The following is a 15,868-nucleotide window of genomic DNA, read 5'->3' as shown; positions in this document are numbered from 1 at the left end:
ACATTTCTATGACATTTAAAGCATCAACATTCCCTCACAGAATGAGAAACCTCCACCACAACAGCAGCATCTTCACCGGGGGGTATGTTTGCCATCACTGTTGACTGTTTCACTGTTCACCAAACTTAGTGTCATTATTTTGGTGGATAAGGATTCCAAAATAATGCTCTCATTTCATGCTTCTGTCTCTGTTGCTATTACTGAGCTGAAAATTCTGCCTGCGCCTTTCAAAATGTAGATTCTTCTTCGAAACCATCCTTTTTTGGCATGGATTTCAGGGCGAATGCAGAGGTTACATCCCTGAAACAGTTTTATCCCTGGCCTTGTACATTTGTGTTCCCAATAAAAAAAGAAAGATAAGGCAAGACAAGACTTTATTGATGCCAAAGGAAAGTGTAGTGCCAGATATTGCTCAGAGAAAACAAAACGCCATAACATGCTGGCAATGATAATGAGGTAATACTTAATATCACACATGATAATTAATATTGGACATTGATAAAGTTGTACATGAAACTGAAATATGTTAAATGTAATCAAAATATTAATATGCAAATGAAATGTTACACATGATGCTGAAACAGATATTGCACAAACTATTGAGGAAAAGTAGCAAATTCACTGGCTATTAATAAACTAATATAATCTTAATGCATTGTGCTTGAATTTTGTGTTTTCTCTTACATAAGTTAAAACATTTTTAGCATAAATCGGTACATAAAAGGCACAAATTGACTGCACAAGACTCACGTTTAAGGTAATGTTAAAAGAAATAAAACATTTTTTGCTATATAATCAAAATGCTATAGTTTGCTGTAGATGGTTTCTTTGAGCAGTAAAGCTCAAACATGTCTTCAGGTCAATTTGTAATAAAATTTAATAGGTTAGTAATAAAAGACTTGGTCATAAAAAAAAAAAATGAATCTTCACTGACCTACCAAACACGTGGATGAACCTCTGTGTGCAAATTTCAACAGAGTTCAGGTGGATTAATCTCAATATATTCAACTTTCAGTGTAAATATAAAATTTGACTTCCCAGGCTGCAGCCTAAACGTTACCTCTTCTACATAGCAACACAGATATTTCCCCCCCAAACATTGGCCAATTATTTCATTTAAACGCCGTTCCGCAGCCAATCAGAGAGGAGCAACGTCTCGACGTCCAAACGCGTGCTGTGATTGGTCAAACCCTCCGGCCAGCTGACGCAGAAGAAGGTATAAAAGCTGCTCTGAAGTTTTCTCCTGCTGCAGTGTGTTTGTGTGTTTCTGTGTGTGTGTGTGTGTGTAAGTGGATGTATTTATACGAAACCGTCTAAACTAAACTATTTTTGCACTAAATAATATTTAAGGTGAGTATTTTTGGTATTTCGAGCTAATGTTTCCTAGCTAGAAACTAGCAGGTGAGGTAAATAATGAGAGGCGACATAAAGTCCCGGTTATTTAGGGTTAAAGGCTGCATTTTGAAAGTTTGACGCGTTAGCATCTTCGGCTAGCTTCCTTCAAGAGTCTCTTGTGTGTTATTGAGCTAAAAACAACCCGCTTTATTGACGCCACTGCGTGTATTTGCAGGCAGCTTTTTTTGTAAAAGCCCAGGAAAACGGCCCAGTCCTGAAGAAATCAACACTGTCACCATGGTTGCCACAAGCACATTGAAGACCAAAAGCAACGAGTGTATTTCCGAGCTGGTTGAAAGAAGATACGACCAGGTCTGCATTGAGAAAGGTGAGCCCACTGGCGTTTTCTGCGTGTTTTTTAGTGTGTGGCGAACCTGCTAGTTGCTGGAGGCTTCCAGTTGTGAGCTTGTTTATCCCTGTGTGGTGTGGTGCATGGCTGCAGCAGTGGAGGGGAGAGGGAGGTCTGTGGAGGATGAAGTCATCCTCAGTCATCAGCCTGTCTGCACAACAGCCTGCGATCAATGGCACATCTAACAGCAGCTTTGTCTGCCCACAGCTAATGTATACATGCTTTGAGGTTGATTTCATTCTTTTGCAAGAGCTTGTGCAGTTCAGCAGTCTGAGATTTTTTTTTTTTCAAATGCAAAAGCAGAAACATTCCCTTGTGCATGCTTGCATCATGAAGTGGCCTTTCATCGTCCTGCAGAAGAAAGCTGGTTCTTGTCCCTAAAATGTTCATTGTGTTCCCAGAGTTGGATTTCTGGGATCACTGCTTGACTGAGCCCCAGACGAATGCAGATGTCACAGAGGACAGATCCTGTCAACAGCTGGCCAAGATGTTCGAAAACTGCCTGTCACGGTCCAAGAAGACCACGCTGCACTGCTCCTCTGTGCTGGTACCAGAGAAGTTAACGAGGAGAATAGCTCGGGAAGTCCTGCGGCTGGCGTCCTGCGAGCCCTGCGGCCTGCGTGGCTGCGTCCTATTCATCCACCTGGAGCTCAACAAGGGCTGCAAGCAGCTCGAGCGCATCGTGTACGACGCCACCGTCGTGCCCACGTTTGAGTTGACTCTGGTGTTTAAGCAGGATGGCACCGCCTGGCCCAGCCTGCGGGACTTCTTCTTTATGGGAACCTGCTTCGCCCCAACTTTCAAGCCTGTGCTTAAACTGAGTCCAGGTTTCCGGCTGGTGAAGAAAAAACTGTACTCCTCCTCGGCTGGTACCGTGGTGGAGGAGTGCTGAACTGGGGAAGGGATTAGAGTGGGATATCGGGTTCCCTGTGGGTAAACACACTTCTGCCCAAATGTAAATGGCACTCCAGTGGTGTCATGTTTTCTACAGTGTTTTTGTACAATATAATTTGTCACTTCAACTAATAGCCAGTCAACTTGGGATGTAGTTTAAAGCTTATGCATACATGAGCCTCATGATTCTGGGTTTGGCTTCTTTGTTTCTAAAAGTCGATTGTTTTTTTAAATCAGCAAAATTGTAATATTCCAGATGTTTGGGTTTTTTCTCTAAAAAGACCATTTGTTGCTCAAACACCATTTTAAATTTGCAAATGAATGTAAAACTGTGTTCACATCAGCGGGTTTGAGAGGGGCATACTGTGGGTACACTTTGTTAAAGACACTAGCCACTTTGTTGATGCGTCTGTGTGTTTCCAGATTCATTGAATGTTCTGCAGCAGTCAACACACCCAGGCTTCAATAGGGGACTAAAGTTTAGTTTCCGGGGGCCACATGTAGCTCGCTGTGTGATGCTGTATTTAGGGCTGTGGATGTTTTTTAAGACTGCGTGTCTTGTGAAGATGCTGCTGTCATGGTGTGAGTCTCTCACGCTGTGGGGGAATGTTGATGCCTTAAAATGTCATTGACATGTACATTTTTCACTCCGATCACAGCTTTTTGTCTGTTTATTGTAAATGTTTTATTGTATTTTTACTTTTATACCCCTCCCCTAGATGCACCTTTTCAATGCAGAGTCTTTATATATTATTAAAAGGATGGTTCAGTCAAATGTAGACATCTTGCTTTTATAATGTCACAACTTCAACTTGCAAAGAAACAACTAAAGGCCCAGCTAGAATTTAGACTTGTTTTGTTTTTGGTGACTTTACGACTGTTTCTTGAACCTATAAATGTTGAAGGCAACCAGAACTTGTTGTCTGTTAGACAATAAAAGACTTAAACATTACTTTACACTTTCCATGTATCATCTTTTGTTGACTGTGAATAATTTAGTTCATTCTCACAACATTACTTTGCAAATTCTGCAGCTATGGCCAAGCCTGCTGAAGTGGAACAATACAGGCTTTTTTAGACTGAACAACAGGCACAACAAGACCTTGACAAGAATGCGATGTGCTTATATGCACTTGGTTCTGATTAGAACGACAAGAATTCTTCATGACATCATGAAAGCTGCTTGTGTTCACTCCAGGGGAACTGTCATGTCACAGAAACTACCAAACCTTTTGTATTTCCCTTTGTAATTTCCAAATTTGGAGGAAAATCCAACAACCCCATCACCAGTGTTTCTTTAACTGACCTGTAGTAATATGTTACCGATACTTTCACTCCTGCTAGAATTTAATTTGCTTCCAGGTCAAGGTTGCACATACATAGCAGCTTCTTCACATGCAGTTTTGTAGCTGCTCAGATAAGCTCTTCAGCTGCTTGTTGTGTGAACCTGCGGAGTTTGTGTGACATTTCTCTCCCTGTATTTAATGGAGGTGCCTCCTTGGCGATTTTGAAGCACTCTTAATGAAGCATACACGAGAATCAAAGATTTTGACACATGTATGGGACATTTGTGTTCATAACATGTCATCTTTTTTTGTTTTCCAGTTGAGCCTGAGGCAGTTTGAAGCCGAGTTAAAGTGAACTATTGATTTAATGGTTTAACACTATAAGTTGCTGGTGTAAAAGTTTCACCAAATACTTTGTCACGTCATTCATGCAGAGGGAGCTGAACAGGCCAGTATGGTTACAGCAGGTTGATGACAGTCACATGATGTTGTGCAAGACGCGTTACTGTCATTGTGCAGCACAAAGCAGCACTGATCGTCCAGTCTGTGTCGCACATAACAACCTCTGATCCCTTCGCCCTGCTGCGCTAATTTGGGTCAGCAACACAAATCTGCATTGTTGGACCCATAAACATATATGACGGTGTGCAGATTCACAAGACGAGGTTATATAGAAGGCTGTCAACAATCATTACCAAGTTTAATGTTGCTATATATAGTTAACTGTGGAAAAATGCTAGTCAGCCCAAGTTACACAGAGCTTAATTTTTCTCCCACAATATGGTGGTTTAAGTCAGGTTCCACTGTCTAAATGAAGTCTATATGTGGTTTATGCGTTGTAATTTTTAGTGCATAGTTTCTGCTTTTGTGTAAATAGACGAGGTTTGATGTGTTAATTCATAAGCTTTAGCTTTATGTGAAAACTAACTACAAATATAAACTCAAATACTTGATTACAGTTTTAGGGTACTTTTCCTTTTCATGAGCATTTCTATTTTATGCTTCCTTAAACTCCACATTTCAGAGGGAAATGTACTTTTGCATGTATTTGACAGCTTTAGTGACTTTTAATATGAAGACTTCACCAACAGATGATATATCAAGTCTTGAAATAAACACATAAACTACAGCTGAGGAAAGTACTGTTTCTAAGAAATCTCACTTCTCTTTCTGCTTTGGTGATGGCAGTTTACTTTTGTGGATTCTGTCAACTTCAGATTACACTTTCTCCTCTCAAACTGGAATAACAATTTCTTCAAACGTGCAAAAAATTAAGTTTTCTATTCCTTCAATATTGTGCGTTATGACACCCACCACTGTTCCCTCTAAACTGCGCCCGTGCGCAATTGCGCACTGCTGACACGGTCTCCACACACAGAAAATCTGCGCTGCGCACACAAAAAAAAAATCCAACCTAAATTGTAAATAAAATAAAGACGTAACAATTCATTCTGTGCTATTTTTCAATGTGAGTCAGTGAGTGACCGGTGACTGGCTGCTGCAGCCAATGATGCGATTCACATACGTATTTACCATAGACTGTATATAATGGTATTTACACAGCTAATCAATGTCAGACGTCCTTATGTGCAGCCATCGTTGTTCTCATAGATATGAATGAGTAGATAGGACACGTCCCTTTGAGCTGTGTGCTACAGCGAGGATAAGCTAGTGTGGGCAAAGTTTCAGTGCATTCCGTTGATGTAGACGGCGTGAAAACGGAAACAACAAGTATGCCGGCTCACTGTGCTGCATACAATTACACACTGCGTCGTACGATTGAGACAAGGAAACTTGGAATGAATTTTCATAGGTAAGAATAGTTTTTGGCTCTTTTTTCATTATGAAATCTTGTTGACAGCTTCCAGTCTATGAGAGCTAACTAGTTAGCCACTAGCAAAACGCTAAGGCGAGCGAGCAGCTTGACAACCAAATACCAGACGATTAATAGTAGCTGCAGTATAGTTGTACAAGCAGTAGTAGTAATACTAAATGTACAAGCAGCAGTAGTAGTATAAACAGCTGTTAGAGTTGTAGAAGTAGTATCAGCATTTGTAATAGTATTACAAGTTGTAGTAGCAGTGCCAGTATCAGCAGTAGTGAGTGTACTACCACTACTACTAGTAGTAGTCACATTGCTATTACTACCACCAATACTACCAATAGTAGTTATAAAGCCTAACTCATGTATATCCAGATTACCATCTATGTTCTTCCTCCAAACCCATTTTATGATTGGGATTACAGGCAGTTCTTTAGGACTGCTCTCAAATAATTGAAATGCTACTAAACAAGGTTATACTTATCAAATTAAATAGCTCTGGTCTCCAGTATATTGGCGAATTCGGTTCTTTGTACTTAATTTATTAGCATGATTTCTTTTTAATATGTTGTATACAGACTTACTTACTTCTCTGTCTACTTTTCTTACTCCATGTAGGTTTCCCAGAGACTATGGGTTGAGGAGGAAGTGGAAGTTTGTCGGCTTAGACCTGGTGTCATTCCATCAGTGTTAAACTTCCCGGCTCATCTTGGAAGAGTACGTGCCAGAAAGACCACGACCAAGCAGCCTTGAGATCTTAGACAGCGTCTCCCTCAGGTGGGTGTCAACGGTGTTCACGGTCAGGTCTGTGGTAATCCTGTCAAAAAACAAAGCAGAAAAAAAATCTAGATTATAAATCAACATGTAACCAAAGCACTCTGTGTATAATGCCATAGTATAGGATGTAGTTCAGAAAACGTCAAAGTATAGTATGCTTTACTCAAGAATAACATAGTATGGCCTGTAGTTCATAGTACAGCATGTTGGCAAGAAAAAAAAAACAAAACATAGATTATTATGTGGTTCAAAAAGCGCAAAATGATGGGATGTTGCCTAAAATTGTCATGTATGATATGTGGTTCAAAAAATGTCATAGTGCAATATATTGTCAAAATAGTATGTTATTCAAGAAAACATCAGAGTATAATGTGTCATCTGAAAAATGCCATATAGTAATAATTTCATTGCACAAGTAAAAGTATAGTAACTTTTAAAACTGTTCGAATTCTTATATGTTGCTTAAAAAAACAAAAAAAAAACAAAAACAAAAAACACGTCACAGTAATATGTCAATTAAAAAAGCCTATAGTATAGTGTGTCGCCCAACAAACATCATAGTATAGCATGTGGCTCTAAAAACGTCTGAGTATAGCCTTTAGTCCACAGCTGTCAGTAGGTGAGGAGCAACACAAAAACAGTCCAAACACTGGTTTCCAGAGGGTTAGATGAGAATTTATTTGAAAGAGTAAGTTTACAACAACACAACATGTGAGGGGGTTAAAAACAAATGAGTGTTAGTAAAATAAAAATAAATCAACAGAACTAAAAGTGAACTTCATGTTGACATTGATGGACATTCCAACCAGGAACAAAGTAAAAGATAATCAATAAGAAAAAAAAACTCTTCCTGTTCACCTCTTAAAACCCAAAAACACACCGCAGTAGCACCCTAAACTGAAACGACCAATGGGTTCCCTGTTTTCCTTTGTGAACAATTCAAAGGTCCCTCACTATCTCCCCACACATCCACCAACCACTGGAACACATCTCCAAAGTTCTGCTGGGCCAGCTCAGCTTCCCCTCAGAAGAAGTGCTGCCACCTGCCAGATGAAGGAGCCTTTTGAGAGGTAGCTGGCATCGTGATTGGACTGTACTTTGGTCTGTTCCAATCCAGCTTCAGCTCCAGAGACAGCAGGTGGGACGAGTCAACGGAGGCCTGGTGGATGAAGACATGCAGCTGAGTACAATCCAGAAAACAACAGAGGAGGAGTGCAGTGGCCCAGGACCAGAACAACCAGAGTAGCATCGTATGTCTCTTAGAAAACATCATAGTATAGCCTTTGGTATGAAAAAACACCGTCATATACATCGTATATTGTACAAATAACTTAAAAACCCAGAAAACACCCCTCTATACTCGACCACACTTAGTACAGTCTGGTTCCCCCTTCTATAAATCTGCTTGGAATCGTCCACTTCCTGTTTGTCAAAGTGGCCTTCTACCTGGACAGGTTTTGTTGGAGCTCATGCAGCAAACATTTTGGGTAACTGCACTTTAATATGGATGGATGACACTGAATTAGAGTCTGTTTTAATGAGACTGAGTTAAGATGTGTAGCTCTGTCATTAAATAGGAAATTATTTCTCAGAATTCACAGAGAAAAGTCTGAAATGTTTGCTAGGTTAGCATCCCACGTTCTTTGGCTCAGCTAAAGCTAACTCTCTCCAACTTCTGGATCTCGAGTTGCTTGTTGTTAAATTGTCTTGCTAGAGGTGCTGAAGCTGAGATGTTTGTTCAAAATAAGCTCATTCTCAAGTCTTCTCTGAACTGTCCTCTTTTGTTTGAACTTTCCCTAAAGTTAGGAGTTAATGACAGAGCAGCATATCCAGACTCAGTCTCATTTATGTAGAGATTAAACTTGAGTGTCATTCATTGATGTTAAAGTGCAGTTTTTCAAATGTTTGTTGCACATGCTCCCGACCAAACCAGTCCAAGTGGAAGACGATGTGAAGAGAAAGCTCCAGAGGATGAATATCACACATTTACGTTGGAAATAAATGTCCTTTCATTAGACATTGTCATGCAAAAGTTGGATTTCCCTTTAATGATGTTCAAATCTTTGTTGAGTGTTTTGTTGATGTTGGTTTCTAAATGTTTTCTGACACTCGGCCCCAAAGATTAAAACCTTTTACTGCTCACAAGCTGCAACAATTCACACATTATCAACTATCTTTCTGACTAAACTAAGATAAAAAGTGAAAAACTGCCTGATTCCTGCATCATGAATGTAAATCTTTTTGGTTTTTATGACAGTAAACTGAATATGTTTGGGCTTGACATTTTATAAACCAAAACAAGAAATGAGTTACTGGAGAAAACAATCAACAGATTAATGGTCAAAGAAAATGTGTTTTCCAACATATATGGCTGAATTACTCCAACATTACAAGATACATACAATTTTAATTCAGTTTTATTTATATAACACCAATGACAGGTCAAATTGTCTCAAGATGCTTTATTTTTATATTTTTTGTCATATTTAAAATATGACAAAGTAAGAAATTTAAACCTCTTGACTAATCCATTTATTATTTAGTTTTTAAGAGACTAATTGACAATTAAAACTTTATCCACTAAAACTAATAAACATGAGGTCAAATAGAAGGAACAGTTTTAAATACTGCAGTCCCACGATGACAAGAATAAAGTTTGTCAACAAAAACAAAATCTGCTGGTGGATTCCATTAAAGTCCTAATAAATGATAATAAAGTGTGATACTAAAGGTTTGTGGTGCTAAAAATCTCCAAGTAAAGATATCAAGTTGAACATGTGGATGGAGGTTGATAAAAGTTGACCTTTCTTTATTTCTCTGGAGTGACTCCATGGATTTTATGGATGGTGGTTAAAGACCTGCTCTTCTAGTGGTCTTCCTTCTAGTCGCTGTAAAAGTCAGTCCATCCTGGCCGACTTCAACATCTCTTCATGACAACTTGTTCTGCCTCCGACCTGGTGGAAACTCCAGAAACTCGGGAAAACCTGTGGAGACTCGAAGAACTCGTGGAGACTCGAAGAACTCGTCGGGCGGGGGAAGGTGTGGTGGGTGGTGGTGGGAGGTGGGGGAGTAGAGGGGGGAGGCCGCCACCCACCTCCCCACCTACTCTCCGCCCTGACTCCACCCAGACTCCGCCTTGGCTCTGCCCATGTGGTCACTTCAGAAACTACGATGCCAAAGGGACGACGAAATTATTTCTTTGTATCTGATCTGTAGCTCAGTGAGTTAAGGATTTGCCTATGGAGCTGCAGGTCGCTGGTTCAAGACCAGACACTTCTTAAATTTTCTCAAAATTCTGACAAAGACAAAGAAAGAAAAGTGCCGGTGGTGGGTCTTGAACCTGCGACCTTCCACTTTGTAGTCACTCTTCTTATCCCCCTGAGCTATTCGCTCAGATACTAATTCTTCTTTTTTTTGCACATTTATCATCTATTTTTTGTCGTTTTCAAGTTTTTTTTTTACTTGAGTCTTGTCTCGACCGATTTTCTCAGGAGGTTGGACTTCAGCCTTTGTGCTGGAGGGTGGAACCCTCAGTTCCAAGACTTTCCAAAGCCTCCAGACCTCCCAAGTCCTCAGGACCTGAGCTTTCACACAGTCTGAGGGCTGAAATTTTCTAAGTCCCACAGTAGTTCTCTGTTAGTTTGAACCTTCAGACAGTTCAAGGACTGATATCTAAGTTCCTGAGTAGTTCTCTGTTAGTTTGAACCTTCAGACAGTCTGAGGGCTGAAATTTTCTAAGTCCCACAGTCGTTCTCTGTTAGATTTAACTTTCAGACAGTCCAAGGACTGATATCTTCTAAGTTCCTGAGTAGTTCCCTGTTAGTTTGAACCTTCAGACAGTCTGAGGACTGAAGTTTTAAAAGTTTCTCAGTACTTCTCTGTTAGTCTGAACTTTCTGGTTAACAGAAGCCTTAAAACTTGTGACCTTGAGTCTTGATTTCACATTTAGAACATCCATCTGAGTTCTTCTCAGACCTTCACCTGTGGGTTTTTTAGAAATCCTGAACAAACCTTGATTTTTCACTGAACAGTAAAGTTTGTGGAGATCAGAAGGTAACATTAGTTTGATCGATGCCTTCAACTACTAGTAGACTTTATCTGGAAATCAGTTTTCTGAAATGAGTTCTTAGTAAATCTGTCCACAATCAAACCAAGAACATAGAAAGAGGAAATGTTTGAAGAAACAACTTGATGTTTTCATTTCAGACTAGAAAACACTTTGACCTTGATCTGTTTTTGCTCTTTTTGATCGTTTTATTTTCTCTTCTGTTTAATTTGATCTTTTAAAGTCTAACTGGTGTCTTTTCAAAGGTTTTATCTTTAGTTTGATTATTCTTAAATGTTTAGTTTTGCTCTTTTCTCACCTTTTATTCTGTTCTAATGTCTGATCTGATTTCGAAATGTTTTGTCTTTTTAACATTTAATTGTTGTTTTTCCAAATGTTTTATCGGCTTGTTTGAAAAATTTCCTTTTCTTTCCCAATGTTTAATTTTTTGATTAAATGTTTTACCACCTTTTAATGTTTAATTTTATTTTTTAATGCTTCATTGTATTTTCTGTTTAATTCCTATTTAAAGTTTTATTGTCTTTAAGATTTAATTTTCTAATTAAACATTTAATTTTTAAAATTAAATGTTTGACTTTTAAAGGTTTAATAATCTAATTCAATGTTTTATATTTTTCTAAATGTGTAATATTCTTGTTTAATTGTATTTTTTAGATGTTAATTATCTAAAATATTTCATCTTTAATGTTTAATATTTTTGTTTAAATTTTTTTGTTTAATTTCATAATTACATGTTTTGTATCTTCTGTTTATCCAATTAAATATTTTGTCTAATATAATTTAATTGTATTTAATGTTTAATTTTCTTTTTAAAAGTTTGTTTTTTTCCTTTGATTTAATTGCTTTTTTTTTACTGCACTTTATTTCTTTAATCTTTTTTTTCTGTCAAGATTTTAACCCCAACCTTAAAAATGAAACAAACCCTTAAATCACAATGAAAATACTTCTGTTCACAATCATGAGTTAGTCAATTATTCAGTTTATCAATTCAACTTTATTTGTTTAGCACCTTTCGCACAGATTACAAAAGTAAACAAGCAAAGAGAAAAAACTATGCTTAAACTATGATTAAAACTCAAAAACAAAAAAAAAAAGATTTAACATGGTAATAAAATATGTTGAGTCCAGGGGATGGAGGGAGTTTATTGAAGTCTTCTTGGGCTCACATGGGAAATCATTTAAAATATAAACTTGATACTCAGTCTAAGGAAACTAGAAACTGCAGAATAACAGCAGAAACAAAGATATCTCCTGTTTTCTCCTTTAATGAGTCGACTCTTCTTGTGCTTTCAGACCAAAGAACTACAGACTCTTCACAACCTGCTCAAACTCTTGGTACAGGACCTCACCACACGGGTCAAGAAGGTTTCCGTCTCATTTCTACTCTGAAGCTCACCTTCTCCTGCTCAAACTGCTGACAAATGTTTCTGCTGCTCTAAAGTCTGGTCTCTAGAACTTCCTAAAAACCCTCAAAGTCTCTTCTGCTGCAGGTTGCTTTGTAGAACTGTTGCAGAAAACCTCACTAAACCACATGGAGGGGCCTCAAGATAGTCGTCCAAATGAAACCATACAAAAACCAAACTAGCACAACCCAAACGCTAAAGTCTCCTACAGCCTACCAGAGAACCTCTGAGAACAGAGAATCAGGACAGGAACTCTTACCTTCTGGACAACCAACGCTGGTTCACAAACAAGAATACAGAATGTGTCTGACCAAAAACCTCTGAAGACTCACTACAGCCAAGATAAAGACACAACTCAGCTGCACCAAATCCACTAATCACTGCACACATTAGCACCATGTGCTAACTGTGGCTAAAGAACCACATTTACCAAGACAGCTATCCAGTACAAAGCCCTAAAACACACCAAGAAACACATTAAAGACAATTTTACTGCTGGAAGCTGCAAGCCAACGCCTAAAGAACAAACTGAAGCAAAGGAGCCAAACCCGGTTCAGTGGTGAACAGAAGCAGAGGAAATGTTTGTCTGCAGCTAAATAAAGCAGGAAGACACTGAGCTGCTCAGGTGTTCCTGATAACACCAAGCAGCCACCTGGACAGCCAATAGGAACACAGCTTACTGGAAGTCCAGAGGGCTGGGTTAGTGAAGGAAATTTAGTTTAAAGTTGAAGCAGAAAGTTAACAAAGAAAGCTGAAAACCACCTTCTGATACCTGAAATCTCTTGAGTTTTCACACAAAGAACACCTGAACATGTCAAACTGGTTCCATAGTAGAACCATCACTGTAAAAACGTCATAGTATGGTGTGTTGCTCAAAAAACATTAGGACCCTGCTGTCAGGGGACAAACATGTAAGAAACATGAGAACAGAGAGAACCCAACCAGTAGGTCACAGTTTATCATCCCCCAGTCATCTCCTGAAGTCCATATGGTGAGAGACATCAGTATCTGGTTGTTAATTTACCAGAGGATGCTTATAATCATGCTGATGTGGTCTGTACTCTACAGTATTTTAGTGACTCAATAAATGCCTAAGTTGTTTTTTTAAAATGCTTTTTAGTTTCTAATAAACATTTAAGAGCCTATATGTAATCAATAAATGGCCTTTGCCTATCTTAAGAAAAATTCACTCAGAACTCTGATATGTTAACAGTACTAAATAAATCAATAAATACATGCATATACACAAAAATAAGTTAATACTGTGTTAAGATTTAGATTAAAAAAAAGTTGTTTATGTTTTTGCAGAATCCAGTATTACTCACTGGTTGGTCATTACATTTTATTAGTTTGATTTCACTATTTAAAATGATGCCACCTCGTTTCAGACAGAACCTGTGATAATAAAACAATACAAAATGTTTAGTTCCGTGTTAATAAAGCACTTAAAGCTTTAAGTATGGCTAAATGCTTTTTTCAAAATTAAATATATCACTCCTTAGGTGGTAGTGGCCCCAAGTTCAGTAAAGTTGGAAAGATATTCACAGATTCGGACTTCCAGCATCAATAACTCATTAGATATAGGTTGTCAAAACATAAACGGTGCCTCTTTCCCATTGTTGCAAGGCAGACAATGTGCTACAAGCCCAGTTTTATCAAAAGTAGCTGTCTTTCAAGCTACAGGAATAACATTGGTGTCTATGGAGTGAACAGGGTCCATCTGCAATTTGCAAAACCGCTGCAACAGTAAAGAGAGACAAATATTCAATAACTTCACTCTTATACATTGTAGTGTCACTAAAATCACTGCAGCCTTCAACTGGCTCCTGTTGACAAAGTGTTTTAACAGAAATGTAAATGCTGTAATGTGATTCTTTTAATGAACCATGTAACTTGAATGGATGTGATGCTGGTGTGACCACAGTGCACACGTCTGATGTTGCTCACAGTGGTCCAAGGGACGCTCAGGGAGTTTGTGTGTTTGCTCACACTCATGAAATATTACAGGGAACATTGACACCCACGTTCCTTCAAACTGTAAGGAATGAACGCTAAGTCTAACAACAAAATCATGATTCACACTTAGTGTTTGGGTAAAGCAAACGCTTATGTTTAAAAATCCCAGACCTAAAGTTGACTGTCCTTAGAATTAAGCAGCAGCAATGCCCATTTAAGAGGAATCAAATGATTTCAGTAGATCTAAATGAATAAAACTAGTGATATTAATATCACTTGTTAGGTTCAGGTGGAGCCACTCAATTCAGTTGTATGGTACCAACTGGTCATTTAAATCACTTAACCTGCTCCAACAATTCTCTTTTTTTAGTGCCATTACAAAATTGTTTGGTTGTTTTAAATATTAGAGGCTATCAATGAGCGCACGTTTTTATCACTCCATAAAACAGAAAATACTATCGACAGCCAAAGAAAATTCATTAATTATTTTCAAATCAATTTAAAAAAATCAATTTTTTCCCCACATTTTTAGGAATAAAATAATCTATAATTCAAGGTATGAGTGATATATGACCAAACCCCTCAGCAAATAACCTTCAGGACATAGGTTGGAATAAAAATGGAAGGTGTGGTGTATGTAATCGTTACTGAGGTGGAAATGACTGACTCAATAAGAGAAAAATCTAATTTTGAGATCTTCATTTTAATTGAAATCTACAAATGCACATAGAAAAAGTTTAGTAAAATTTGCACCTAAATGTGCATTTTGAATGTTGTCTTTCCACTAGTCTGAAAGAAGACTTGTTATGGAAGCAAAACATCCCAAAATGTGCATGAAAAATACCAAAAATACATGAAAATAGTGTTGATTTTGTCCTTCTACTTACTGTCAATCACTAGACTCCATCCCAACACTACAAATGACAAGGATCTTTATCAGTTAGTGTCTTTAAAATGCAAAATTTACTGTGTTTTACATTCTTCATCAAAAGACAAGCAGAAGTGGCAAATGCTCCTACTGAGGGACACTCCATTAACTCCTGATGGAAAAGTAGTGAAGGCCGCGTCACGCTGCTGAGGAATCTGAGCTGCACTGTACGGACTTGGCAGCTCACACGCTGAAGCTCGTGAATCCGTCGGCGGCGCTTGAGATGTGTCAACATGATTCATCTGAGCCTGCAAGTGTGGCTTACAGTGACCCTAGCGTGGTGAAAGGGGTCCTTCGCGGCCACAGCTGCATGGGTCGATCACATCGATCAGACTGATCAACACACGGTTGCGGCCTGCACAGTACAGACCTGCAGATGTTTACCAGCTTCTCCATCCACATGGAGTCACTAGATAGGCCTGTTTGTTCCCGACTCCTGGGAGACGAGCGGGCTCCACTCCCATGTTTCCTTCCTGACTCTCACAACAAGCTCTTTCTGGGAAGATGGAAATCAGATGAACTTGGCTGAAGGCTGCATGCATGTCACTCTGGGACTTGGGGTTATTTGATGATCCAGATATATTTATCTCACTCCTAAGCGTTTGTGTATAAACTAAGTAAACAACACTTCTTCTTCTTCTTTGCATTAACCTCTTTTGTGTATGTTTGTTTACAAGATACTCTCAGTCACTTTGGTCATGCCTGGTAGTTTCTGTGTAGCTTTAAAGTAGCTTTATTTATAGCAAAAAGTAGAATTATTACATAATTTGGTGCTATGTAATGCTCATTTTGCACCAGGAAACCCAAAGTTCACAAATGTCAGATTTTTAAAAGCTACATTAGAGCTGATTTATAATGTCACAGAGTTAGCTGAATTTGTCCAAGTGTCATTTTCTGTCAGGTGTGATTACTTCACAGTGACAAAGCAGAAAAACCAAAAAATGAAACCTCCAGCCAGAGAAAGTTGTTAATGGATGCCTTGGTAAACAAGA

The 15,868-nt window shown here is 38.5% G+C and overlaps 1 protein-coding gene and 1 long non-coding RNA gene across 2 annotated transcripts; both read left to right on the top strand.

Annotated features, from left to right (window-relative positions):
• The first annotated feature begins 1,193 nt into the window (after positions 1 to 1,193).
• Positions 1,194 to 3,590, top strand: LOC111567543 (DNA damage-inducible transcript 4-like protein). The gene is made up of 3 exons (XM_023268733.3): positions 1,194 to 1,350; positions 1,571 to 1,723; positions 2,146 to 3,590. Exons 2-3 carry the CDS (start codon positions 1,633 to 1,635, stop codon positions 2,634 to 2,636), a joined length of 582 nt encoding a protein of 193 aa, XP_023124501.1. The 5' UTR covers positions 1,194 to 1,350; positions 1,571 to 1,632; the 3' UTR covers positions 2,637 to 3,590.
• A 2,416-nt stretch (positions 3,591 to 6,006) lies between these two features.
• LOC129348093 (uncharacterized) lies at positions 6,007 to 15,502 on the top strand. The gene is made up of 3 exons (XR_008600509.1): positions 6,007 to 6,523; positions 7,469 to 7,765; positions 11,883 to 15,502. It is a non-coding gene; the product is annotated as an uncharacterized LOC129348093 (long non-coding RNA).
• The last annotated feature ends 366 nt before the right edge of the window (positions 15,503 to 15,868 follow it).

Source organism: Amphiprion ocellaris, chromosome 23 (assembly GCF_022539595.1).
Source record: "Amphiprion ocellaris isolate individual 3 ecotype Okinawa chromosome 23, ASM2253959v1, whole genome shotgun sequence".
Taxonomy (NCBI): domain Eukaryota; kingdom Metazoa; phylum Chordata; class Actinopteri; family Pomacentridae; genus Amphiprion; species Amphiprion ocellaris.
This window is presented reverse-complemented; position numbering and strand designations above follow the sequence as displayed.

Coding starts and splice junctions, on each gene's coding strand:
- LOC111567543 (XM_023268733.3), top strand. CDS start 1,633: ATGGTTGCCACAAGCACATTGAAGACCAAAAGCAACGAGTGTATTTCC. Junction 1,724..2,145: donor CCAGGTCTGCATTGAGAAAG/GTGAGCCCACTG, acceptor TTGTGTTCCCAG/AGTTGGATTTCTGGGATCAC.